The 25273-nt window shown below is 41.5% G+C and overlaps 1 protein-coding gene across 1 annotated transcript in view; it reads left to right on the top strand.

Annotated features, from left to right (window-relative positions):
* The window catches only part of DDX1 (DEAD-box helicase 1), a 32654-nt gene extending 8943 nt beyond the window's left edge, over positions 1 to 23711 (top strand). The window contains exons 7-26 of the mRNA XM_054569482.1: positions 588 to 671; positions 901 to 984; positions 1358 to 1434; positions 2092 to 2164; positions 3117 to 3193; positions 3311 to 3425; positions 4126 to 4264; positions 7605 to 7665; positions 10691 to 10789; positions 11571 to 11660; positions 12408 to 12596; positions 13854 to 13905; positions 16131 to 16277; positions 19787 to 19878; positions 21138 to 21210; positions 21327 to 21399; positions 21480 to 21522; positions 22245 to 22340; positions 22600 to 22720; positions 23373 to 23711. Coding sequence (XP_054425457.1) covers positions 588 to 671; positions 901 to 984; positions 1358 to 1434; positions 2092 to 2164; positions 3117 to 3193; positions 3311 to 3425; positions 4126 to 4264; positions 7605 to 7665; positions 10691 to 10789; positions 11571 to 11660; positions 12408 to 12596; positions 13854 to 13905; positions 16131 to 16277; positions 19787 to 19878; positions 21138 to 21210; positions 21327 to 21399; positions 21480 to 21522; positions 22245 to 22340; positions 22600 to 22720; positions 23373 to 23503 — 1916 coding nt within the window. The 3' untranslated portion in view covers positions 23504 to 23711. The remainder of the gene's footprint in view (positions 1 to 587; positions 672 to 900; positions 985 to 1357; positions 1435 to 2091; positions 2165 to 3116; positions 3194 to 3310; positions 3426 to 4125; positions 4265 to 7604; positions 7666 to 10690; positions 10790 to 11570; positions 11661 to 12407; positions 12597 to 13853; positions 13906 to 16130; positions 16278 to 19786; positions 19879 to 21137; positions 21211 to 21326; positions 21400 to 21479; positions 21523 to 22244; positions 22341 to 22599; positions 22721 to 23372) is intronic.
* The last annotated feature ends 1562 nt before the right edge of the window (positions 23712 to 25273 follow it).

Genomic DNA, 25273 nt, shown 5'->3' with positions numbered 1-25273 from the left:
TTTATCTTTTAGAGTTCTAACGTTACTAAATAACAACTGCAGGTGCGTTTATTCGTGCTCTCCCCTGCCATCCGTTTATAGTTTCTGCATCCCTGGATGGGGCGCAGGCCAGACACAGGGCCTGTTTCCCTTTAGCACAGCGTCCACTCAGGCTCTCGTTGGGGCATGAAATGAGAGCCCCAGGGATTTGTGAGCAGGCGCTGCGTTGTCTGTGAGTACCCATTTCTATAAAGAACTTAGAGGATAGTTGTCTAAACACATTTGTGTTGGTGATGCAGCTACTATTAGTGCAAGTCAGGTGCTGTTTTGAGTCCTTTGCGGACTTGTTGCAGTAGAATCTTGTCCTATTGAAGAGATGACTATAGAAACCAGTCCCCAGCATGACCGAGGCCCTCCAGGGGATGAATAGGGACAGTTGTTACTCCCACGGAGGGTTTTGCTGTCACTCAGGAATCGCCATGCCTTACTGCCTGGAACGTTGCAGCAAGGGAAGGAATTACCATATTAGTGACGCTGAATAATACTTGAGAATGCATGATTTACACAATCTGGACTGACACGTTTTTCTCTGTTTTTCTCAAATCCAGCAATTGGGTCCGATGGTCTTTGTTGTCAAAGCAGAGAAGTAAAGGAATGGCATGGATGTAGAGCTACCAAAGGACTAACGAAAGGTATTACACAGCATTTGCACACGTGTAAACTTTTGATGTAATATATTAATAAAGGAGCTTCCTTAACATAGCTTTTGTCAAGGATCTGAAAAGATTGTTAATGTTACAAGACCTACAGTTCTTAATTTGGGTTGTACAGATTGTAATTCAGACACAGTGGGACAGAGGGGACATGGTAAACGAGTCACGGGTGTGACTCCATGGATCCTAACGCCTCCTGCTCTCGTAGGGAAACACTACTATGAAGTGTCCTGTCATGACCAGGGACTCTGCAGAGTGGGCTGGTCCTCCATGCAGGCTTCCTTAGATCTCGGTAAGTGTTCCTAAAATAAACTGAACTTATTAATCGATATTTGTGAATCACTAACATTTAATTGTAATGGGGAGCAAAATAGTAAACTTGACCATACAAAGTATGTACTTTAGAGACACGGAAATAATATTTATCTGTACCTCAACCAGTTCCAAAAAAGATTTGAAGTACCAAAAGGTGTATATTATGACCGTATAAAATCAGGATGAATAGGTAAAGAATGTGAGTCAGAAGTCAGTAAAGTTGGTGTGCATAAATATATACCACACAACACTGCAGAAATGCTTTATTATAAACTTGTAAATCTCACGTATAGGGCTTTTAATTTTGTGTTTATTCTAACCACATAACTAAAATACTTTTTAACATCTAGGTACTGACAAGTTTGGATTTGGCTTTGGTGGAACAGGAAAGAAATCCCACAACAAACAATTTGATAGTTATGGAGAGGTAAGTTCTTTTAGTGACTTAACCATAGCATTAGTAAGTTTTCTTGTGCAAGAAATTGCTTACTTGATCACTTACGACATGACTGAGGATATAGAAGTGATTCTCAAATTCAAGTGGATTATCTGTATACAGGGGTGGGCAAAAGTAGGTTACTACTAATAATAAATAATACAGTAACTAGTACATAAATAATACAAGAATAAACTCTTCCATGTACTTACAACTGTAAGCCTACTTTTGCCCACCGCTGTATAAAGATAATCCACTTGAATTTGAGAATCATTTCTGGTAATTCGGATTTGGACTCCAGTGAAGGGACATTATGAAATAGCCCCTCCAAAATATATTTCTTTGTTTTCTGTTTTTACCCCATTTTGATTTTGGCTTTGACTGTAATACATGTTACTCTCATTTCTTATTTTTAATCATGGTAATCTAAATACTTGTTCTGGTGAGTCGAAAGTCATGTTGATTCTAAAAGTCCTGTCAGACGTTTTTACTATTGTATGTGAAATGCCATAATAGGCATTTTTAACAACTACATCACAGCTTCAGGGAAGTAATTTGAACCACTAACATGTTTGATGCAGTTGTATTTGAACTTTTAACATTATTTATGGATTTGCTTTCTATTAATAACACTTTCTGATTTTCTAGGAATTCACTATGCATGATACCATTGGGTGTTACCTAGATATAGATAAAGGACATGTCAAGTTCTCCAAAAATGGTAAGCTTTCTATGGATTGTCTTGTTAGAGGAAGGCATATTTGTGATTTTTTAATTCTCTCACCCTCTTCTTCACCCCTCCCTCCCTCCCTGCCTTTTTTTGAACAGACACTTACTGAGCACTTGTTACGTGCCAGGCACCCTGGTAGGTGCTGGAGATTCAGCAAAAAATGGAGTAGACAGCGTGCTTCCTTTTGTGGGGCTTACCTGCTGGCGGGGAGAGGCCCCCAGATACCTAGTGTGTCAGGCGGGAGCAGGTGCATGGAAGGAGCGTGCACATCAGGGTGAGGGAGGGGAGGGAGAGAGCAGCCTGGGGGTGCGCCAGTACACACGGGCGTCAGCGAAGTCTTCTCGCGCGCTGACGTTTTAGAGGATTTGGGTGAGCTGGGCGGTGGGCCACACAGATAGGCTGGAACGGTGTTTCAGGAAGAGGGAAGAGCCAGTGCAAAGGCCCCGAGGTGGACGCCTGCTGGGGTGGCTGAGTAGCGCGAGGAGGCCAGCAGGTCCGGAGCGCACCAGTGTGGGGGGTAGCGAGGCTGGGCCCTGTAGAGCCTTGTTGGCCATGACGTGAACTGGTTAGTTTGAGTGAGATTGGAAGCCATTAGGCCTCTGAGTAGGGAATTTGCATCATCTGTCTTTCTTTAACAGTAGCATCGTAGCTGCTGTGTTGAAAACAGGCTGGTGGGTGGGAGGATGGGGGCAGTGGGCAGGGAGCCAGTTGGATGCTGGGAATTCTTTTGGGGACGTACTGAGTTTGAGATGCTCACCATTGGCACGGTGAAGGCGGGTAAGTAGCTGAAGGTGCAGTTTCAGGGTAAGGGAGGCAGTTTCGGGGTAGGCGGTTGGCAGCAGGCAGGCGGGCGCGCAGGCTGGTGGTGCAGGGGTGGGGTGAGCGCATGGAAGTGTCAGCTGCTTATCTCAGGGGTTTTTTTTTGTTTGTTTGTTTTTTAAAGGAAAAGACCTTGGTCTGGCGTTTGAAATACCACCCCATATGAAGAACCAAGCCCTCTTTCCTGCCTGTGTTTTGAAGGTAAGAATCCAGTCAGAAAAGTTTTGCTGTGATCAGAGCTGCTTTGATGTGCATTATTGTGTATGGGCTAGTTTGCCATTGATAAGGAATTTCATTTCCTCCTCTATTCCATGCTAGAATGCTGAACTGAAATTTAACTTTGGTGAAGAAGAATTTAAGTTCCCACCAAAAGATGGCTTTGTAGCCCTTTCCAAGGCACCAGACAGTTACATTGTCAAGTCGCAACACACAGGTAATGCAGCCAAGGGGCCGGGCACAGGGGACGCTCCCGTCGGGAAGGCTTCTGGCAGCCGAGCTGTGTGTGTCACAGCCCGCGGCTCTGGTCACCTGTCAGTGCATCGCAGCATCAGTAGCCTTCAGTTTCAAAACCTAATTCATAAACTCGTAAGCATTTGGTTTCAGTTTAGGCATTTTGGGGATCCCGATGATGATGATGATGATGGTGATGATTTTTAGTATTTATGATGCGTGCAAGTTAAGTGCCACAGCACTGTGTTCAGTACTTTGCAGAGATTGATCCTCACTACCACCCTGCAGGTAGGACACCTCCCATTTTACAAAGAGCTTAACCTGCCCAGGGTCACAGAACGGGCAGCTGGTAGACCCAAATTCCAACCCAGCGGTCTGACTCCAAAGATCAGACTCATACCCATTGTTTTGTCTAATCTCTCTCAGTTATTTGAAGTAAGTACATTTCATAACTTAGTTTAGTTTATCACAAAATATATTCATCAGTTGCAATTATTGCAAATAGATTTTAAAAAACCTAATTTGTTTGAGGCGTCTTAGCTGTATTGCATTTTGTTTGACTCTCTCCTATTTGACAATGGTTATTTAAAATTTTGGTATTGGAATATTTGCACGCGCGTTTTACAATTAATGGCACTTTGCGGTGTGATGTGAATGTGCTCCGGTCCTTTTCATCCCCCAAGGCAGCGCGCAGGTGGCCCAGACCAAGTTCCTCCCCAACGCTCCCAAGGCGCTCATCGTGGAGCCCTCCCGAGAGTTAGCCGAGCAGACTTTGAACAACGTCAAGCAATTTAAGAAATATATTGATAATCCTAAATTAAGGTAAAGCTTCCCTTTGTGCTCAGATACCTACTGCCTTTCGGTGTGAGGTGTTTGGGAAGAGCAAGGTAGAAGAAACTGAGGTAAAAATTCAGTGTGTGTATATATGTGCACATATGTGCAAGAATTTATTCAACTTTGACATGTAGCAATTTCTGTATAAAACTGCTTACACTGATAAGTTTGATTTAAAAGAAAAGTAAATTGAGAGTTTTTGTGTGTGTCTTACATGAAAAGTCATGGTTTGCAAAACTGCCTCAGAGTACAAATTAGTTTTTTAAACCGGACATTTCATTTAGTGTTAAATTCCTCACTTCATCTGCATGGAAAGTGTGTTGGTCGCTTTCAAGCCTGTGGGCAGCCTGTCCCGCGGGGTGGGCCTCTTCTGCCTGGGCGCTCCCGCTGGTCACCCTCTAGTCAGGGGCTCTTTGTACCGGAAGTTTAGTGATCCGTGGGCCTGTTTGCTCAGTAGGATCCCTTTTAATTTGGGAAAGGAAATGTCACAGAAGTAAATCTCTCTGTCAGTTGATTTGCCGCCTGATTTTTGTTCATTTTACTTGGAATTAGTTTTTGTATTAAAACGTAATTCCCACACTATAAAATTCATCCTGTGAAGGGTGCAGTCTGGGCGGCCCTCAGGGAAGCCACAGCACCGCAGCCGTCACCACTGTCTGATCTCAGAAACTCTGAATTACTAGCATCATGCGGGCCGATCTTTTAGTTTTTTTAAATTAATAATTAGTTTATTTATTATTTACTTATTTTCAGAGAGAGGGGAAGGGAGGGAGAAGAGAGGGGGAGAAACATCACTGTGTGGTTGCCTCTCGCACGCCCCCTCTGGACACCTGGCCTGTGACCCCTGTGCCGTGACTGGGAGTCGAACCAGCGACCCTTTGGTTCTCAGGCCGGCGCTCAGTCCCCGGAGCCACGCCAGCCAGGGCAGGCCCATCTTTTTTATACTGATTTTTTTTTTTTTTAGAAGTAAAACTTATTCAGGAGTAAATAATACTTAATACAACTTTTTAGGTAAACTGATTTCTGATTTTGTTTTCAGGATTGATGCATGCTACCTATTCAGTTTTAGATACCTACTGTGCGTGATGTCTTAGGCGAGGGATCAGGGATGTAACTGAGAATTAGTCTCTGCTGTCACAGAGTTCAGTGTGGGAGTGTGGGGACAGTGTGGAGGGGACACACGAAACAAGTGCGATGACACTTCGAGGGTGTGACAGGGAAAGTCAGTCGAGGAGCATGTAACCAGGGTGTCTGTGTAATATAAGGAACTCGGAACTCTTCATAAGAGAGTGTTTTTGGAAGAATGTCAAATGCTAATACGAATTGATTTTTGTGTCTAATCATGTGTAAGGGTTAATATGCCTATGGACAAAGGCTGAAAGGGAGCGTGAATAATAAAACCAATTTATTAAGATGGTCAATTGTGGGTTACTTATTCTGGTATTCAGCACAAGTGAGCCTTTCCTTTGAAAACTCCGCTGGAGTCCAGGTCCTTTGTGAAGCTGACCTGGCCGAAGCGGCCCCATCCTTTCCCTTCTTGGGCACCACTGCCTGCGTATGCCTCGCCCAACCCTGGGCGCTGTCCTGCGTTAGTGCCCCTTGTTTTGGATACGAATAGCGTTGCTGGTTGCATCCAGGTTTACACTCCCTGAGACGGGGGCTGTTCTTTTATGCTCTTCCACCCTGTGGGGCGCTGCTGATTTTTTTCCTGTCTGTCGATTTACCTGTTGGGGACATTTAATAGAAATAGAATTGAGACAGAATGTGCTCTTTTGTGCCTGGCTTCTCTGACTTATTAGCATGATGTTTTCATGGTTTATCAATGTGGTAGCGTGTGTGAATACTTAATTTTTCTCTATTGCTGAAATATATTCCATTATATGCATATACCACATTTTTGTTTATTCATACATTGGTTGATGGACATTTGGATTATTTGCCCTTTTTGGCTACTGTGCTGTGAACATTAGTGTACAAATTTTGTGTGGACATTTTTGTTTCTCCTGATATATGTGTGAGGGTATAATTGCTGGATCGTATAATAACTACATGTTTAATATTTTGAGGAACCGCCACCTGTTTCCTAAAGTGACAACAGCATTTGACATTGCTGCTAGTAATGTATGAGGGTTCACGTCTCCACCAAAGTTACTATCTATCTTCTTTATTGTAGCCATCCTAATGGGTGCGAAGTGGTGTCTTACTGCGGTTTTGATTTGCATTTCTGTGTAGCTAGTGATATTGAACATCTTTTCATGTGCTCATTGGCCATTTGTCATGTCTGTTCAAATTCCCTGCCTGTTTTTCAGTGGAGTTATTTGTCTTTTTATTGTTGAGTTTTAAGAGTTCTTTATACACACACACTTGTGCACATGTGTGTGCACACCTACACACTGTGTACACAGGATGGCAAAGTAGGTTTACAGTTCTTTGTATGGAAAATAATAGTCATTAATAAATAACAGAACGAACTCTGTGTTTTGTGTACTCAAAACTGTAAAACTACTTTTGCCCCACCCTGTATGACTTGCAAATGTTGTCTCCCATTCTGTGGGCTTTTTATTATCTTGATAGTGTCCTTTGAAATGCAAAAGTTTTTAATTTTGATGAAGTCAATTTATCTGTTTTCATTGTTGCTTTTGTTTTTGGTGTTTTATGTAAGGAGACTTTGCCTAACCCAAGGTCATGAAAATTTACTTGTGTTTTCTTCTAAGAGTTTTATATTTTTTGGTCTTACATTTAGGCCTGTGGTTTATTTTGAATTAATTTTGGGGTATGATATAAAGAAGAGATTTAATGTCATTCTTTTGCATGTGCATATGCATTTGTTCCAGCACCGTTTGTTGAAAGTACTGTTCTTTTCCCCCATTGAGGTATCTTGACATAAGGCAATTTTTTAAAATCTAAACATTGTTTTTGAAGTATTTCAAATGAGAAAAATTTAAACAACTAAAGGATATCCTATAAAAAAATAAGTCTCCTTTCACCCCATTCCCCAGTTTTTAGTTATTCTACCTGAAGGACACTTGTAAACATTTGTATTTATGTATTGTTCCAGAGATAATTCTGAACACACACAACCATATACTCATTTGCCTGAAAGGTCAGTGGAAACAAGAGTCAGAGCTCCGAAAGCCCTGGAGACGCAGGCTGGCCGCCTTTGTGCCCCGGGCTTTCAGCTTGGGCCTGCCTTCCCACCCCTCAGCGTTTTACGTGGCTTCTTCCCCAGTTACTGACTTTAATTTTCACCTAAAAGAAATGGATACAAATCATGCAGTAAATCACACTTTAACGTTTTTCTACATTATTATTCTGGTATTTATTTCAGGGAGCTCCTGATAATTGGAGGTGTTGCAGCTCGGGATCAGCTCTCTGTATTGGACAATGGGGTAAGTTGTACTATCAGTTTTTAAAAAGTAACATCATGGGTGGTTGTTTTGACAATACAGTTGTGTTTCAAGAAAAATCAAAAGATGCTGAAATTAAAACGCAGTTAAAAAAAGTATACATATTTATTCAAAGACATCTAGCAGGTATGCCTTTTCCTTCCCAAAAGTATTCAGAACGGTAGTCTCTTTCAAACCTCTCATGCAGCATTCTAGCATAAGTCAGTTTTATTGTTGTTGTTGTTTAACTTTTGAGCACCTGAGAATGTCCTCGCTTGAATTGTTGTTTCTTTTTTGAAGAGGGGTGTGGAAATAATTGAACAAGAAGAAACTGGAATTTAGACTTGGAGGGAAAGTGGGTTGCAGAGAAGGGTAGCACTTTCGGCAGAGGTCCCTGGGTTGGGTGAAGGAGTAAGACATGGTTCCAGTAGCTGTCGGGGAGTTCAGGCACATGGGAGGGCAAGTCTTATAGGCTGGGCTTAGCCTTGTGTTTATAAAGGACAGAGCTAAGGCTGTGATCTTTATTAATTGGGGAGGAGTTTGAGAAATTCTTAACTCTGCTCACCCAGTCTGTGAAGCTAAGTATGTGTAGAACCTTATAAAGTATTTTATATGTATGCAGTAACTCCTTCCTTACAAATTTCTTTTCCATTTCCTTCTCTAAATACTTTATTATTCAGTCTAAACCACCTGATACCAAGTCATTGAGGACAAACATGTTCTCCCTCCTGTTACATTGGTGTCCATCAAATGAAATTTTATGATGAATGTTTTGACCCGGTTTGGCATATTACCGGGATATAATGGCATATTAGGAACAAAGAATCATATACGGTACTTCTTAATACTATTCTAAGAGAGTAATATTGCTTAAATAGGTTCTTACTTAGTGTTATATTTTAGTTCTTGTAAGAGCTATTTAATATATTCCCAGTCTTAGGTCCTTAAACCCAAATCCATTTTCTTCCTAAGTTATTAAATTTCTTAACTCATATTCTCAGCTACAGAGCTTTTAGGGAATTAGATCTGCTTTCATCAGTCATGTCTAAAGTCTGGGACTGACTGAAGCTAATGGCAGAGTCAAGGCAACGTGGTTCCGTAGCTTTCTTGGTGGGATTCAATTCCATTCTACTTACGGGGTCACTTGGGGGATCTCATACATTCTCATTCCGGTCTTCTCATCTTACCGTCTCTGCTTCTGTTACCTCCCACCGTCCTCTGGCTCATGCAGCCTGAGCCCTTTGTCAGCCTTGGCCCTTTATCGTGTCTCACGCTGCCGCAGAAGTCAGCTCAGGAGCGCGAGTAGAACTGTTTAATGTTTAAAAGTCTTCTGAGGTTGCAGCGTTGCGCAGCACGTGTAGCTGAGACCTGGGGAGTAGTGGCGTCATTATACAGGTCATGTTACTGTATCTCTCGCTTTTCCTGTTTAACTGAGTTGTTTTTTCTGTTTAAACCTGAGCGACCTTGTGCCCATTTTCATGCTGACTTTACCAACTGAAGTCGAGGAGGGAGGAACTGCACCCAGTGGGTTAGAGTCCTGTGCTGGGAGAAGCCGCAGGGAGCACCGCAGCGGCATTTTGTTCCCTGCCGTGCTCAGCCCCTGCCACAGTGCTGGGCGTACAGGAGGTTCTTCACACGCTGAGCAGACTCTGTCTCTGCGTCTTCAGACAGTATTCTCTAGGCTGAGCCAAGACTTGCATGTAGTTATCAATACAAATGAAGCGGTTCCTTCAGAAATGTCTGTTTCATTTTCCATGGGAATGGGAACGCCTTTACTGGATCTACTTGCACATCCAGCGTAGTAGCCACTTTTTCAAAGGTTAGGGTATGGAAGTGATGGGGCTGGAGGGGTAAATTTGTTAGGAGAAAGTTACCTCTTAGTCTGAGGAGAGAAAACAAAGGGAGTAGAAGTGATTTTTCATGCTTATCAATAAAGAGTGGGAGGTTTGACTTGTCTAATTTATTGAATGATTTTTTATACAGTACCTCATTTGTGTTCACATACATACGTCTACAGGTACACTTTAAAGATCCTGTTGACTGCTTTCTAGAAATGGGCCAGACACTTTCCTGAATGCCTCTCATTCATTTTCTTACTCAGGTCTCACGATAGCTGTTGAGATGGTGCAGTCTTCCCTGATTTCACAGATTAGGATGAGGGCTCTTGAGATTCCAGAACTCCTGGGTGGCGCTTACTTCAAAGCTCACCATCCTCATCACTAACCTGTGGGCTTGATTACAAGATGTGTGCAGGCAGGAGAATGGGGAATGTTGTTAGTTGCATGGGCATACTATAATCACACTATGCTCAACCTTATTCTCTTTGTATATATTTGAAATTTTTTATAATAAAAAGTTATGTAAAACTTGTTCTTATGTGAATTAGACCTTTTCTTACATTTAAATCCCAGTGTAGGTATTACTTCATGTATCATCTAAGTGCCTTTGACTTTCGTATTCTAAACTTCAGTTTTTCATTTAAAAATAGGGATAATAATTGTAGCATTTACCTTAGTGGTAACATGAAATAACATAGTACTTATAAAACATCAGCACAGTGTCTGTTTATTGTAAGCACTGGCCAAGTAGTAATTATCATCATTTTCTTGGACAGTCAATCATCATTATTGTCAGTAACAGCCAATTTGTTGAAGCACCGAGCACACGAGGCACTGAGTGTTTCACGTATCCATCTCTTAACTACCACAGTCAACTTGTAAAGTAGGAGGCATTAATTATTTCTTTCAAAAATGAGAAAATTGAAACTAGAAGACACAGTGTAGTGGTAGAACTGCGATTTGAATTTCAGAGTTCCTATAAATTCATCTGATTTTTGCTTGGACAGTACAAATTTTATATATTAGACTGTATGTAACATTTATGGATGTCAAACTTGGACAAATTCTTCAGATTAATCTCAAACCAAATACAAGTTTGGTAATACAAGTTTTTTGGGGGGTGGTTGCTACTTTCAGATGACATAATAGTTCTTCAGTTTTCATCAGGAGCTTCTTGTGGTGTTTTTCAGGTAGATATAGTTGTTGGCACTCCGGGAAGACTAGATGATCTGGTGTCAACTGGAAAGCTGAACTTATCCCAAGTTAGATTCCTGGTCCTGGATGAAGCTGTATGTTGAAATAGAGTTATGCTTTTTAAAAGTGCTTGCTTTTATTTTTGGAGATAAAATATGAAAAGTGAATTAAAAATATAACAGTCATGATTCGAATACCTAGAGAGAATCGTTACCAGTTTGGTATATTTTCATTTACTTTGTTATATTTGTGTAAATACTATTTTATGTAGTTGAAATCAAGCTTTGAGGAATCTAAGAAATCTTTTTTTAAAATGTATCGTAAGTATTTCATTATTTGTAAAAGATTTTTTAAAGGCTGTCTAATGATCTGTTATATGGATATTTATTATTTACTCTTGTTACTAGATATGTAGGTTTGTTTTTCTTTCAAAGTAGTTATTTATGTTTGTACATAATATTTTACACATTACAAATTATATCATAGTTGCAAAATATGAAGTGTATGAAAAGACATAAATGTGTTTGAGACATCCTTTCAAATTATTTTCTAGATGGGTTGAAGTAGTTTTTAGCACAGGTTTTTGTTTTTGTTTTCTGTATTAAAATCATATGCTTAAGGACATGTGGTCGGAGCTATTTATTCTAGAATAATGGAATATGGTTTTTGGATTGCTTATTGTCAGCTTTTTCGTATTTTAGTCACATAGGATTTAAAGTTAAATTTATAACTTGCCTTTAAGTATTTAATAGAAAATAATCATTTGGAAAATATGGATATGTATCTGTATGAATTAGTTTCCATATCTTACATGTTACATTTGTTTTGGAAAAGAAAGATTTAGATACTGATTTAAAAACTTTGCTGCTTCTGCAGGATGGGCTGCTTTCTCAAGGTTACTCTGACTTTATAAATAGGATTCACAGTCAGATTCCTCAGATTACCTCTGATGGAAAAAGACTTCAGGTAAAAAAAAAACAGCTACTCATCTTAAAATATGTGTAAATAATCATTATGTGTTAATGTTTAATGTTTTATCTTTGAGTTACATCTTTAGTGTTTTCTGATTAACTACTCCATAAACGTTTTCTTTAGTACTTGATTAAATAGTACGTACAGAAGAAACAGTCTTAAAAGCTGCTTTTAGAAAAAAAGAAGGGGATTTCAGGAAATTACTTAGTTGTTACAGAAGACTATAGTAAAATTCTTAGTGTTTTTTTTTCTACAGAACATTTAATTAGAGTTTATATTCCAGACTGTGGGTACTGTTTCCTGTTTTCAGAAAAAGTATCTTGAGCTCTTGAAAAACAGTTGTTTCGGTAGTCATTATTTCTTCAAATATTACTCTTATCTTTCTCATCCTTCTCTTAGGAAGAATTCAATAGGTAGAAGCTTTTACGAGATAGAGGTAAATGTAGTTTAGATAAGCTTGTAAGTTTTTAGGTAAATCTAAAACTTTTAATTTCGTGTCTTCAAAACCTTTTCGTCTTAGTTTTGTAGGACCCTGAGGAAGTGATGGCATGATTTCTGTGGCAGTGAGAGGACTGGAGCTCAGCGGGGTCCTGCCCAGAGTCACACCATTAGTAGTTGCTACAGAGTGAGGGAATGAGCTTGTGTTTACCTTCCAGGCTTAGTGTGTGTTGTGGCCCACGTCAGTATCCTAGGTAGAATTATTATAAAAGTTTATCTAAATTTTGATTTTTCTATTCTTAGGTGATCGTTTGCTCTGCTACTTTGCATTCTTTTGATGTAAAGAAACTGTCGGAGAAGATAATGCATTTTCCCACCTGGGTTGATTTAAAAGGAGAAGATTCTGTTCCAGATACTGTGCACCATGTGGTTGTCCCAGTGAATCCCAAGGCCGACAGACTCTGGGAGAGACTTGGGAAAAACCACATCAGAGTAAGTGCTTTGTGAGGGTGATGTTTGCATGGAATAAAGCAGTCATAAACTAGCATGACCTTGGACTCTTAGCGACACCTAAGGCAGCCAGATACTGTACCTACGTAAGAGAAGTTCAGCAAAGGTTTGGGGAACGTTTAGACCTTTAAGGCGTGGAATAAGTGTCTATATAAAGTTGCTTTTGATACAGTTTTTGTAAATGGGGTTATTCTGTATAGGAGATCTGTCCAGAAAGAATCCAGCTGTGTGCTGTGAAAAATAGACACAATTATTAAAGAAGATACAAGATACAGAAACTGCATATAGGACAGTGATGCCTCAGTCCCCTTCAAAGTAGGCACCTTGGGACCTCACACAATTGGCCCAATCACTGTCAGCAGCCCCATTATATTTTCTTGATCTCATTGGTGGTCTGAAAGCTCTTCCCTTTCAAAGGTGATTTTGGTTTTAGGGAAAGCCAGAAGTCGCAGGGCGCCAAATCTGAGCTGTAACGGGCTGAGTCACCTGGGTGATTTGATTTTTTGCCAAAAAACTGATGTGGTGCGTGAGTGGGCACATTGTCATGATGAAGCTGCCGGTCACCAGTTGCCCATAGTTGCAGCCTTCTGACTCATCCTAGTAGTTTCTGTGGAGGAATGTTTAGGCCTAACACAGTGAATTTGATGCAGATGTGTTGCTCTGCTTGCTCAGTCATTTTGAATGTGACAGCCACACAGGGCTCATGCTCACTCGATGGCACCTACCGCCCCCACGGACTAGTGAGGTGTCACTGTTCGCGCATGCTCATTCCAGTCCACTCTCCTTGGCTGCCAGGTTACATAGATGTGTCAACCCTTCTTGTTATATTAACAATGGCTAGACTTTTTCTGGACAGACCTCATGTCTAATTTCAGATCCAGAGATTTCTATTTTTAGAAGTATTTTAGTGTCTTCTTGATGTGCATTATTTTTTAAGAAATCAATTTCATGTGTCCGTTGTGTCAGTTTCCAACTGTTAGTAGATTTACCTTAATTTGAGGACATGTTTATTGTGAATACACAAAGTTATACAAACCACCTTTGTGGTTTTATTATTACATTTAAAATTGGTTAGCCTTAGAGTTTTTCTGAATCTGAAGAACAGTTTTGTCTACATATTATAAAGATGTATGTCTGAAACACCATCTAAAGGTAAATACAGTTCTCTTTAAAAAATGCCGCCTGTCCTGGAGTGTCACCTCACCACTCCCTGCCCCTTTTATCCTGTCTTTTCGGTAGACGGATGAAGTACATGCGAAGGATAACACGAGGCCCGGAGCTAACAGCCCAGGTAAGTAAAAAACATCAATACCGTGAGCTGAAAGATTTTGAAAATAAATCGGTTTGTTTTATTGAGTTTATGCCCTGTCTACCTTCTTGAAGAACTTGAAGTGATTTTTAAAAATAGAACAGGAAATCTGAAAATAAAAGCAACAAAAATAATAAGAAATGGAGGTAAGACTACTATTAGTCACCTTAGAGGAATGTAAGTCACTGAATTTAATATATTAGTCTCCTGACCTGTAAGTCACAGATGTTTTAAATTATAGAATTCTCACTGATCATAGGAAACCAACAAATTTCTCTGGCGAAAGATGTTATATTGGCCCTAAATTTCAAGAGGTTCTTCATATCAGGGAACTGGATAACAAAGGAAAAGTTCTTTAGCTACAGCTTTGTGAAAAATACGGAAATGACCTAGAAATGGTTTATTGATTCTTTTTGAATCTATCCATAACATAAAATTTACCATTTTAACCTTTGGGGATAGTTTTCCTGGAAATCTGTGGAACAAAGGATTAAAACATTTAAAGAAGTGAGCTTGCTGTAGTGGCTATACCGTGTAAGCTGGAATAACCCACCAGGCACTTGTATTCCATGGGAGAGCCCAGAGGATGCACCGCGTGCCAAAGTAACAAGTTCAGTGGTGGCTCCCCTCTGTAGACCAGATTAGTGGTAGGAGATGCTGTTGGGGATGTTAGGATGCCCCCCCGCTCCCCTACGCGGCATAACGTAATCATAAGAAGCCAAGTAGGTGCCACTATTATAGAGTGAGCAGCCTGGTCAGAGTGGAAGGCATGTGTGCATGAAGGGTTAAAGAGATGGCTGGTCTCCAGGCCCTCCAGGATTGAGCTGAGGCTGCGTGGCCCGAGGCCCCGCCAGGAGTCGAGTTGTTAGCGTAGACTCTGGCATAGGTCAAGCCCCCCGGTGAACAAAGACAGGCAGGGCCTTCGGGACAAGGTCAGTTCTTTACTGTTGCACCTGCCATCTGCATATGCCTCTGTCCTGTCCTACCCACCTCAGATCATGCTGCGTTTAACCATTTTCAAGTGTGCAGTTCAGAGGCATTAAGTACATTCTTCCTGTGTCACCCTCGCCACCACCATGTCCAGGACTTTTTTATCTGAAACTCTGTATCATTAAATGGGCATCAGTTTTTAAAAAGCCTTACGTTAAATCCCGATTCAATGAAGACACTTCTGTGCAGAGTGAAGACTCTTTGTTTCTGGGACATAATGTTTCAGGGAGAAGCTTAGCGAACCTGGGGAGGGTCTTAGGGCTGTTACGCGGCCCGTCTGGCCGCAGGTGTCCCCAGCAGGCACCCGGCGCGGGCTAGGCTGCGTTGGGTTCATGGTTAGAGTCTTTGGTAGGTTTTTGACAAGTTTCACAGAGGTGGATTATCTGAACTCTCGATTAAAGAGAGTTCCTTGGAACTCATGTTTACATGCATGTCCACATCTACAAGGCGTGTGCTCAGCCAGCCTTGTTGCAGGGGAGCAGCAGAGATGCTGCTGGTTCAAGATAATGTAGCCTTCTGCTGCCGGGGAGTGCTTTCCGTTAAATAAAACGGTTTGCTGCTTCGTTTATTTTCCCTCATGAAGCTTTTGCCTAGTTTTATACTACAATTAGGGATGACAGCAGAGACCTTAGAAATATTTTCGGTTGCAGAATTAAAATTTTGCATTAGGTAGTAGCTAAGGAGTACCTATAGCCCAGCTTCATGCTAAAAAAAAAAAGACTTGGAGGTTGGTGGCTAAGAAATTACTAACTAGGCTTCATGGACAGTTTTTACTCAATAAAGAGAAGTATGAACTTTTGGTGTTTAGACTAATTTAGAAAGTATATTATTTATTTTTTAATGGGTTAAAATAACAATAAACATACATGGCATGTTTAGGAGAGTTAATGTGAGGCCCAGTAGAACTAATTTGCCATAAAAGGTAAGAACAAAGTTTTGTTGGGTATGTATTTGTGTGTTTTCCTCATAAGAGGTGTGGTTATAGGTGTTGTGGTGCCCCACAAACTGGCATCAAAAACATGAGCACAAACAAAACTAAATGAGCAAATGGATTATCTCCCCGTTTCACTCTGCCTTACTGGTTCTTGTTCTTGGTGATAGTACTTGAATTAAAGCAGTTTTTTAAGGTGCGTTAAGCAGTGCACCTGTGACTCATTATGTGTGTTCATGACAATTTTGGATTGAAATTCAGTTTTTTTGTTGTTATTGTGTTTAAGAGATGTGGTCTGAAGCTATTAAAGTCCTGAAGGGGGAGTATACTGTCCGGGCAATCAAGGAGCACAAGATGGATCAAGCAATTATTTTCTGTAGAACTAAAATCGACTGTGATAACTTGGAGCAGTATTTTATGCAACAAGGCGGAGGTAATGTTTCCTTACTTGAAATAGATTGTGCTTTTTTCCTATTTACTAGGTTATCTAATGTTGATGCAGTCTAGATGCACGCACAGTTTAAATCAGTGATGGTGCATTGTGTATGTGTGCTTATTCAGTACTTTTCTGTAAGATAAACGCTAGGAAAAACACACGGTCATTGTCCACAGAGTTGGTTTTGTTGCAGTGAATGTGAATCGTGGTGTTTAAGGGCCTTATGTCATTTGGAAGAAGGGTGAAATTATTGATTAACTTTGTTTTCTAAAATTTAATTTATTGGAATGATATTAGTTAATAAAATTATGTTGGTGTCCGGCACACAGTTCTATAATATTTCATCTGTATAGTGTATTGTGTGTTCACCGCGCCAAATCTTCCATCACCGTGTATTCCCCTCTTTATCCTCTTCTCCCTCCCCCCACCCACCTTTCCCTCTTGTAATCACTGTTGGTAAGTGAAATAAGCCAGTCACAGAAAGACAAGTACCATTTGATTTCACTCATATGTAGCATCTAATGGACAAAATGCTAACAAACAAAACAGGGGCAGACTCACAGGTCCGAGGGCAGACTGACAGCTGTTTTGGGGGGGGGGGGGATTAGGTGAAAAAGGTGAAGGATTAAGCAAAGAAAAACACCTCATAGACGTCAACTAACTTTAATGTTAAAATTTCAAGTGTAGTCATTGAGTAATAGAATGATGTCTTTTAAATCTGTATATAAAGAGAAATCCTTAATCTAAAAAAGGCTAATAACTAAGAAAGGGGGAAATGAGAAAAAGCGAAACAGGTAGAAATTACAGAGTACGATGGCTGGTGGAAAATTGGAACAGATATGTGAACCCTGTAAGGTTTCTCAGTGGTCTGAAGTTAGGTGAAAGGCAGAGATTGTTGAACTGGGCAGAATCTAGCTCTGTGCTGACTGCAAGATGTTTACCAAAAATCTGAGGATGTACAAAGACTGAAAGGAAAGGAAATGAAAGAATGTTTACGTATGTCAGCTCAAATATTAACCAAAAGAATCAGCTCTAGTCTAAATCTAGTTGTATTAATAAGAGATAAAATAGACTTTTAGACAAAAATATACTAGGAATAAAGAGGCTCACTATATAGTGAAGTGTTAAGTCTCCAAGGATTGTAATTTTATGCTCCTACACGTATATAAACCATCATGAAATAATGCTCAGCATTCTCATTTGTGAGGGAAATGCAAAGAAAATCACAGTGGATGCCACTGTACACTCATTGGAATGACTAGGTTGAAAATGCAACACCAGATTTTGGTGAGGATGAGGAGCACCTGAAGTACTTACCAGTGGTTGGTGAAAATGTAAAACGCCTCAGCCACTTTGGTAGAAGGTGTTACAGTTTTTTAATAAAATTAAACATTGCTGTCTTACAGCCTAGCAGTTCAACTCCTAAACCCTTCTCTTCTTTACCCAAGAGAAGTGAACGCATATGTTGAGAAAAAATGTGTGCCAGAATGGAGGTAGCAGCTCTTATTTATAGTGGCCCAACGCTAAAAACACACTAAGTAGCCATCAATAGGAGAATGGCTAAACAACATTTGAAATATTTCTGCACTGGAATTACTACTCAGCAATGAAAAGAAATGGCTTTCTGCTGATAGACCCAACACCTGTGGGTGGGTCTCAAACGTGCTGAATGAAAGAATTCTTACACAAGGGCACATAATCCATTCGTGTGAAGTTCTAGAAAAGTCAGACTGATCTGTGATGGGGCAAAAACCCAGAACAGGGTTTGTCCTTCGGAGGGTGGGAGTGGGAAATGCTAGGGAATGGGCACGAAGCTACGTTACAGGGTTGTGCTCTCGTTCGGTGTCTTCATAGGGCTTTGGGCAACACAGGTGTGTGCCTTTGACAGTTTAGCAAATGTATGCTTAAGACTTGTACATGTCCTTTGTGTAACTTTTACCTCAAAAGGAAAACAACAATCAAAACCCAAGCTGATCTTGCACTCCATTTAATGAAATCCATGCTGAAGTATGTACTGATACCTGCAGTTTACTTTGAAATCCATTAAAAAGATAAAGGTGAGTTAAGGAAAGGACAGAGAGAGAGACAGATGCGTGGTAAAGCAGGTATGAAAATGTTAGAATTTAGACGGTGACACTATAGCTACTCACTGTTAGAATTCTTTCAGTTTTGCTATCTGTTTGAAAATTGAGAAATTGGAAAATATATAAATAAAAATTGACAGATGTACAAGGTAACAGACAAATCCCATTCTCACAATAGGGTAGACTATAGCACATCTCTGTGTATAATTGATATACATCAAGGAGATAGAAAAGTGAAAAAAATAGAGAAAATTTAAACAAAAGTTTGTACTAATAGCCATGTAAAGAGCATGCTGCCTCGTTCATTATAGCGAACAGTTCATTAACTCTTTCTTAAGCCCTGGCAAACAGACTTGCTTAGTTTCAGTTAGAGTGACTGTTTTGTAGTAAGTGTTCCTTACTGTCTACTTTAGTTATGAGTGGAGGATTTGATTGTGTGGTTAGGAACACTGTTGATGAAGCAGTAATATCTTTAATTCCTCTTCCTTTGCTAAATATTCTGGTTGTCTCTGGCTAGAAAACAAGGTTCCTGAACTATTTCTAAAACCAAGATAACGTTGTACACCCAGTCCCGTGGTTTGGAGGGTCCCTCCGCGACCCGTAGGCGCCTCGGCCAGGGCGTGGAGCGTGTGTGTGAGCCGCTTGAATTCAGCATGCAGTGGGACGTCTGCTGCGTGCAGGCGGGAGTTCTCTGCCTGTTACGTCTCCTCTGCGCTATTAGTTGTTGCGTTAGTCATTTGGGTTGAACTTGCAGAATGCCCCATTTCCTTGAAATCTCTCACTTTTTCTAGGCTGTCTCCTAGTTGAGCCCAAAGGTTCTGTGGAGGCTGCGTGTCCTCATCCTGATGTGGACCGCGCTGCTTTTGTTCCTGTGTCTGTCTGAAGTGTTTCTTTTTTAGGATTGGCTACCACTGCCTCTGACTCTAAGGTAGCGCCTCTGTCCTTGTAATCTGCTCTGGCCACGGGGTCCCTGAGTTGCTTAGAGCACCTTGAGGAGCGCAGGCTTGTGGGCGAGGCCTTCAGTAAGGGCATGGACTGCATAATGCCTGTTTTGGGTCTTCTAAGAATAACCTCTTTTGCTTATTTTCTGGTTTTTTGTTTTGTATGATACAGGTGAAGTTCCTGGAGTACACATGTATTTTCCTCTTACTACTGCATTTTCATTAGCATACTGCTTTATTTACTACTGCAGGTTGGGAAGGGTGACTTAAAATGTCCTTCAAAGCAAAAATCAGTCTTAATGCCAATGGAGCTCATTTTAGTGGCACTTTGCCAAATTGTGTTAACCATGGTTGGTGGCAGGTTGGGTCTAGATTTCCGTAGAATTATATGGCACCATCGAGCCTGGCTTTCACTGTTTTTTGGAAATGGTCTTATGTGTAATGTTTTCCAAGGTTAACTGGTTAATCTGCTTTTCACTAGGACCGGATAAAAAAGGACACCAGTTCTCATGCGTTTGTCTTCATGGTGACAGAAAGCCTCATGAGAGAAAGCAGAACTTGGAAAGGTTTAAGGTATTGTTATTTAGTTAGTTGTCTACATCCCCTTAGTACTAAAGAGAGGAGTTGTACCTGGTTTTAATTAGTTCCAGTTAATATTCATAAAGCAGTTCTTGTCCTAGAAACTGCTGTATCCTGTTCATGGCTGGGCTTAGTCATCCTTAAAGTCAGATGGTAAATTACGGTCTCCATCAGCACAACACTACTGTAATAAGAGTGTTCAATTTAAGAAAGTTTTAGTTAAATTCTTTCAGGTAGATATTTTTAGAAGCTTTGTTAAATAGTTGAACCATGTCTGTGGGTCTTTTTCAAAAACTAGTTGGTGGTAATGCCCATAGAGAACTGAAGTTTTAGATTATTTTAAGACAGGTGTCAAAATACAGTTTTGTAGCATTAAATGTGGTTTGAATTGTTTGGGGCCGACCACCCTTGCCGCGCGCTCGCAGCCCAGGACCGGGTTAGAGCTCTGGCTGTAGGGGCTCGAGCCCTTCCAGACTCAAGGTCAGTAGTTTCCACCCACAAGAGCTTTTCGTGTTCCCCACAGTGTTTATTTCAGTGGCGTAGTGTGTTCTCTCAGGCCTGTCACATGAGAAAAGGTGAGAAGCACTGGCCTTAGGAACTTAGGGTTAAGTTCCCACGCTCTTGAGTTGATGTGGGTGGTAAAATGTATCGAATGGCCTCCTTCCAGGGCGGTGCCACCCTTGGCACCCAGCGCTGCAGTGGGCCCAACCCCGTGGGCCCCTCCCTCGCCTCCAGATCTCTGACGCTGGCTGCTGGGCCTCGGGGCGCAGACCCCCAGGCGGCCAGTGCCATTTCCTGGTGAGCACCAGGGACTGACTCCCTGTCCCTTCTCTCTCGGTTTTTGTCATCACAAAAACCGTAGTGTCAAGGAAAGTATCTAGTATTCTGAATTTAAGTGCAAGAGTAAAAATATTGCTCGTGTTTTCGTAATTTATTCTTTCTCTTAAATCACTGGTCAGGATTTCTGAAGATAAAGCCAAATTTTAGCGATGGTTTAATATCTTGATTTAAGAAAAAAGAAAAGCAAAAATGAATCCAGTCATTGATTTATTCACCTTAAATGTCATATTTAGTGAATCATAGCTTAGAAATTCAGTGAAGAGCTGGCCCAGAGAATTAGGACTCTCTGGACCTCTAATCTGGCAGTAACACACTGGTTGTTAGAGTTCTCATTTAATGGAAAGGCAGTATTTGTGTTTACTCTTTAGTGCATGTACTAATTAATTCCTTTCTCTCCTCTCGGTTCTCTTTAGAAAGGAGATGTCAGGTTCTTGATTTGCACAGATGTAGCTGCGAGAGGAATTGATATCCATGGCGTTCCTTATGGTAAAGAAAAGCTTTCTATGCCTGCAGATTGAATTTTGTGGAATTTAGAGTAAACCTAATGTTTTCAAAATATTTAGAAACTAATGGCAGTTGGTAATAACTGATTTTATTTACAGTTATCAATGTCACCCTGCCTGATGAAAAGCAAAACTATGTACACCGAATTGGCAGAGTGGGAAGAGCTGAAAGGTACTGCTACAGTTTATGTTTTCTTTTTAAGCTTCTGTGCTTCAGGAATAAAGGCTAATGAGGACTTTTAAACCTTTCAGGATGGGTCTGGCCATTTCCCTGGTGGCAACAGAAAAAGAGAAGGTAAGCTTCTCAGGGCTGTGTCACATTCATCGTGTGCGTTGCCATTTTAGGTGTTCAAGATAAAAGCCGCTGGGGTTTTCTGTTTACATGGAATATGGTTGCATATAGACTACAAGTGAACGTTTTATGCAAAGCCTCTTTTTTTGATCTGTGTTCATTAAATGGACAAATAGTAGAATGAAGATTAGAAGGGAAAAATGCAAAATGTAATTTGTCCTACTATCTTTAATAAAATTATTTTTACCAAAATGTGTTGACGCCCTCTCTGGCACGGTGCCATAGAAGACTTGGGGAGATGGTGTAACTTACTATTTTGATATAATTACAGATTTACAGAAAAGTTGCAAATATATGGAATGCCCACATACCCATTGCCCAAACTAGTTGTTTATTTTGATTTTTGCTTTATGTTCTTGGAGAAAAGATTTTAATTTTATTTTTGATACTCGTCTTGATATAGCATTCTCTGATACGTACTTTTTCATTCTTCATCTGAGAATTCCTTTCTATAATTGATACCCACTTTTGAACAATTTGGATTATTTTCAAGAAGAATCCTTTTAGGAGACCTGGTTGATGAGTTACTGAGTAGTGGGAGTAATTGCCATGCCTGCAATCTAGTTTCCTGTGCCTTGAGGACAGAAGATACTAAAGAACAAATTGAAAATAGAGCTGTAGAGCGCGTTCCCATCTCCAAACATGTTCATGCCTCCCCCCGCCAGGTTTGGTACCACGTGTGCAGCAGCCGTGGGAAGGGGTGCTACAACACAAGGCTCAAGGAAGACGGAGGCTGCACCATCTGGTACAACGAGATGCAGGTAAGGCTCAGCGCATACCAAGACTGGAAAACAGGCCACATCTGTCTGCAAGAGTTGTGTCCCAGCGTTTAACCTGTTAGGAGGAAGAGTATTCAGTAACTGATAGTAATTGTAACTGTGACCTCACCTCTTCAGAAATATAGCTTCCATTTACACAAGGTTACTGCGTAGCCTTCCTGGTTTTAGTGCTCCTAACATGCAGCTCTGTCAGAATGAAATTATTCTTTGAAAATGCTTTCCTTTTCTTTCCCTGTCTCAGTTGCTGTCTGAGATAGAAGAGCACCTGAACTGCACCATTTCTCAGGTGGAGCCGGATATAAAGGTGCCAGTGGATGAATTCGATGGGAAGGTGACCTATGGTCAAAAAAGAACAGTTGGCGGTAGGCTCTGAATTAATTCAGTTTCAGATGTGACTGTTTCCTCTCTGAGCATTAGTTTAAGAGGAGAGTGATTTTATTTCATTATGTTAAGTGTGTATTTCAGCATATTACTCACTCCCCCTTTATACTCTCTTAGCACTTTGTCCATCCTGTCTCAGGGCATTTTCTATTGTGTGATCTCTGTGTGAATGAAGCAGCAGCCTATCTGTTCTCTTAATGTCATAAGAGTAGTTGAGCATTTATAGATTTATCAGGAAACAGGAGTATAAGGGTAATTTTGAATGAAGTGTTGGAAGCCTTTGACTGAATTCAAGTGGTAATCCAGCATACCATGCCCTTTGCCTGGAATGCCCTTAGCTCACTCCCGAAATTCTGTTAAGATTCAGACTAAATAAGTGGTTTTCCACATCAAGGAAGACAATAGGGGGTGGGTGGTGGATGGGGTATTGGGGCAGCTGTTAGTGAGGCCTAATCATTAGTTTATATTGATTTAGCATTTGCAGAACTCTGAGTTTTGGGGATAACTTGCCCAGTAGTACATTTTTATTGCTAGAAGCAATGCTTAAATGGATACAATTGAGCCAAAGCATTGCTGACAAGTTATTTCAGGCATGTCATTGACATTACTCTGCAATTTGTGTGTGTGATGCAGGTGGAAACTATAAAGGCCATGTGGAAGTGTTGGCACCTACAGTTCAAGAGTTGGCCGCCCTTGAAAAGGAGGCGCAGACGTCTTTTCTGCACCTTGGCTACCTTCCTAACCAGCTGTTCAGAACCTTCTGATTTTAATGTGCCCCGAATCAGATTTGAGTAAGAGAAGTCCGTAGTCTTAAAACTCTAAACCAGTTGTACTGCTTCCAAGCAGCAGTATTTATAGTAACTTAAGCTATTAATGCGGATTCTTGCATGTCAAGGAACATGGAACATTAGTCCTAGGAGTTCTTCATAAAATGGCAACCTAATAAAAATAATAAAGTTGATGATGACTGTACTTTCCTGGGAAGATTTGTGTCGTATGTTAACGTCATTTGGCGGTTCTGCCTTCCTGAGACCGCCGTGGGGTTGTGGAGCGCGGGTTGCGGGCGTGCGAAGGGCAGAGGCCCGCTGTGGGACCTCGGGCGGGCATCCTCGGTGCGGGGCGGGGGGCGCTTTCAGGGCCAGGGGTCCTCGGCGGGGACCGGCCTGAGGTGGCTGCGGCTGCCTCCGTGGCCGCTGGAGCTGGAGGGACCGGCGTGCGGTGAGGGACGACCGGTGAGCGCGAGGTGGGGGAGGGCAGCTTGGCTCCTTCGGAAGCCTGGGGGGCGCTGGGGAGTGGAAGGGTCTGTGTGTGGGGTGACGGCCACAGTGAGGGTGTCTCCCTGAAGGTTTGCCTTCTCTTTAAGAACCTTTCCAGATGATCGATGCCCACAAAGATAAAACTATTCTGCTGTCTCTAGATCTTAAACACAGTTCTTTGGAATACACAAGCATTTCCTCAGACCCTCTTGCCTAAAATACCAGAAGGAAAAATTGAAGTACCTATAATTAAATTAATTCTTTTACGCCATTTCACTTCGTGTGTACAGTAGTTTCTTGGGGAAATTTTTTTTTCTGACTGTAGAGATTTCTTAAGAGCACAAGTTAATATAATTTCCTGTATGATGGTTTCAAACCTTTTAGCGCCGAAATATTTTCTTCAAACATAATCTTGAATGAAACTAAATAGATAAACGGAGGGAAAACCATTGCCGTTAAATCCGTTCCTCGTACAGCGTCATGGCGTGTGTGGCATGCTTGTGAGGATTCCATTCTCTCCCTCACACCCAGGCCACTGTCTTGGCAGGTGTCCTGGAACCCCGTAGCTGGTCTCAGCCACGGTGGCAGCTCTTCGCAGCGCGCCCACGCCTTGGTCACCACCTTAGAAATAAGGGTTTGATTCACGGGACAGCGGAGACTGATACTGTGTTCAGATTGGTGCTGGGCTGGACGGGGACTTCCCGATCCTGTTCATGTCCCTGTTTCGTAGACGCAGAAGCTGCTGAGTTGACTCGGAGGGAGTCGTGTCCACGTGGACTAGCTGGTAGAACTGGGACTAGACCCTGGGCGTCCTGGTGGCAGCATCGCTGTTTTGGTCTCCCTGTGGACGATGACCCCCGAGTCCCACGGGTGGGCCGGAGGGGAATGCTGGACAGAGCTGAGAGATGGTGTCAGGGTACACTTGCTTTTTTTTTTTTTCCTCTTCAAATTACCACAAAACTGGAATTACCCAGGGAACAGAGTTCCAAAAGGAGGAAGCCCCTGCAGCCAGACCTGCAGGGGTCGCCTGGAGACCTGACCGCCCCTTTGGACCCCTCGCCCCTGTCCTTCTCTTTACCTTAGTCCCTGCCTCAGGATTCGTGCTAAGGGTGTGAATAACTGCTAAGTTTTGGTCAAAATGTGGTCACTGATCCCTGAGAGGTGCTAATTGCTCCCCTTCCGTTTAGACACAGAACCTGCTGGGCTTTAGCGGGTGTGGATTGCCTGGCTGGAGACTGGCTTGCCAGGCTCTGGTCGGTGGAGGGTGAGTGGACGTGA

This window comes from Pteronotus mesoamericanus, unplaced genomic scaffold, assembly GCF_021234165.1.
Source record: "Pteronotus mesoamericanus isolate MK-2021 breed Mesoamerican mustached bat unplaced genomic scaffold, CSHL_Meso_final contig_101, whole genome shotgun sequence".
Taxonomy (NCBI): Eukaryota; Metazoa; Chordata; class Mammalia; order Chiroptera; family Mormoopidae; genus Pteronotus; species Pteronotus mesoamericanus.
This window is presented reverse-complemented; position numbering and strand designations above follow the sequence as displayed.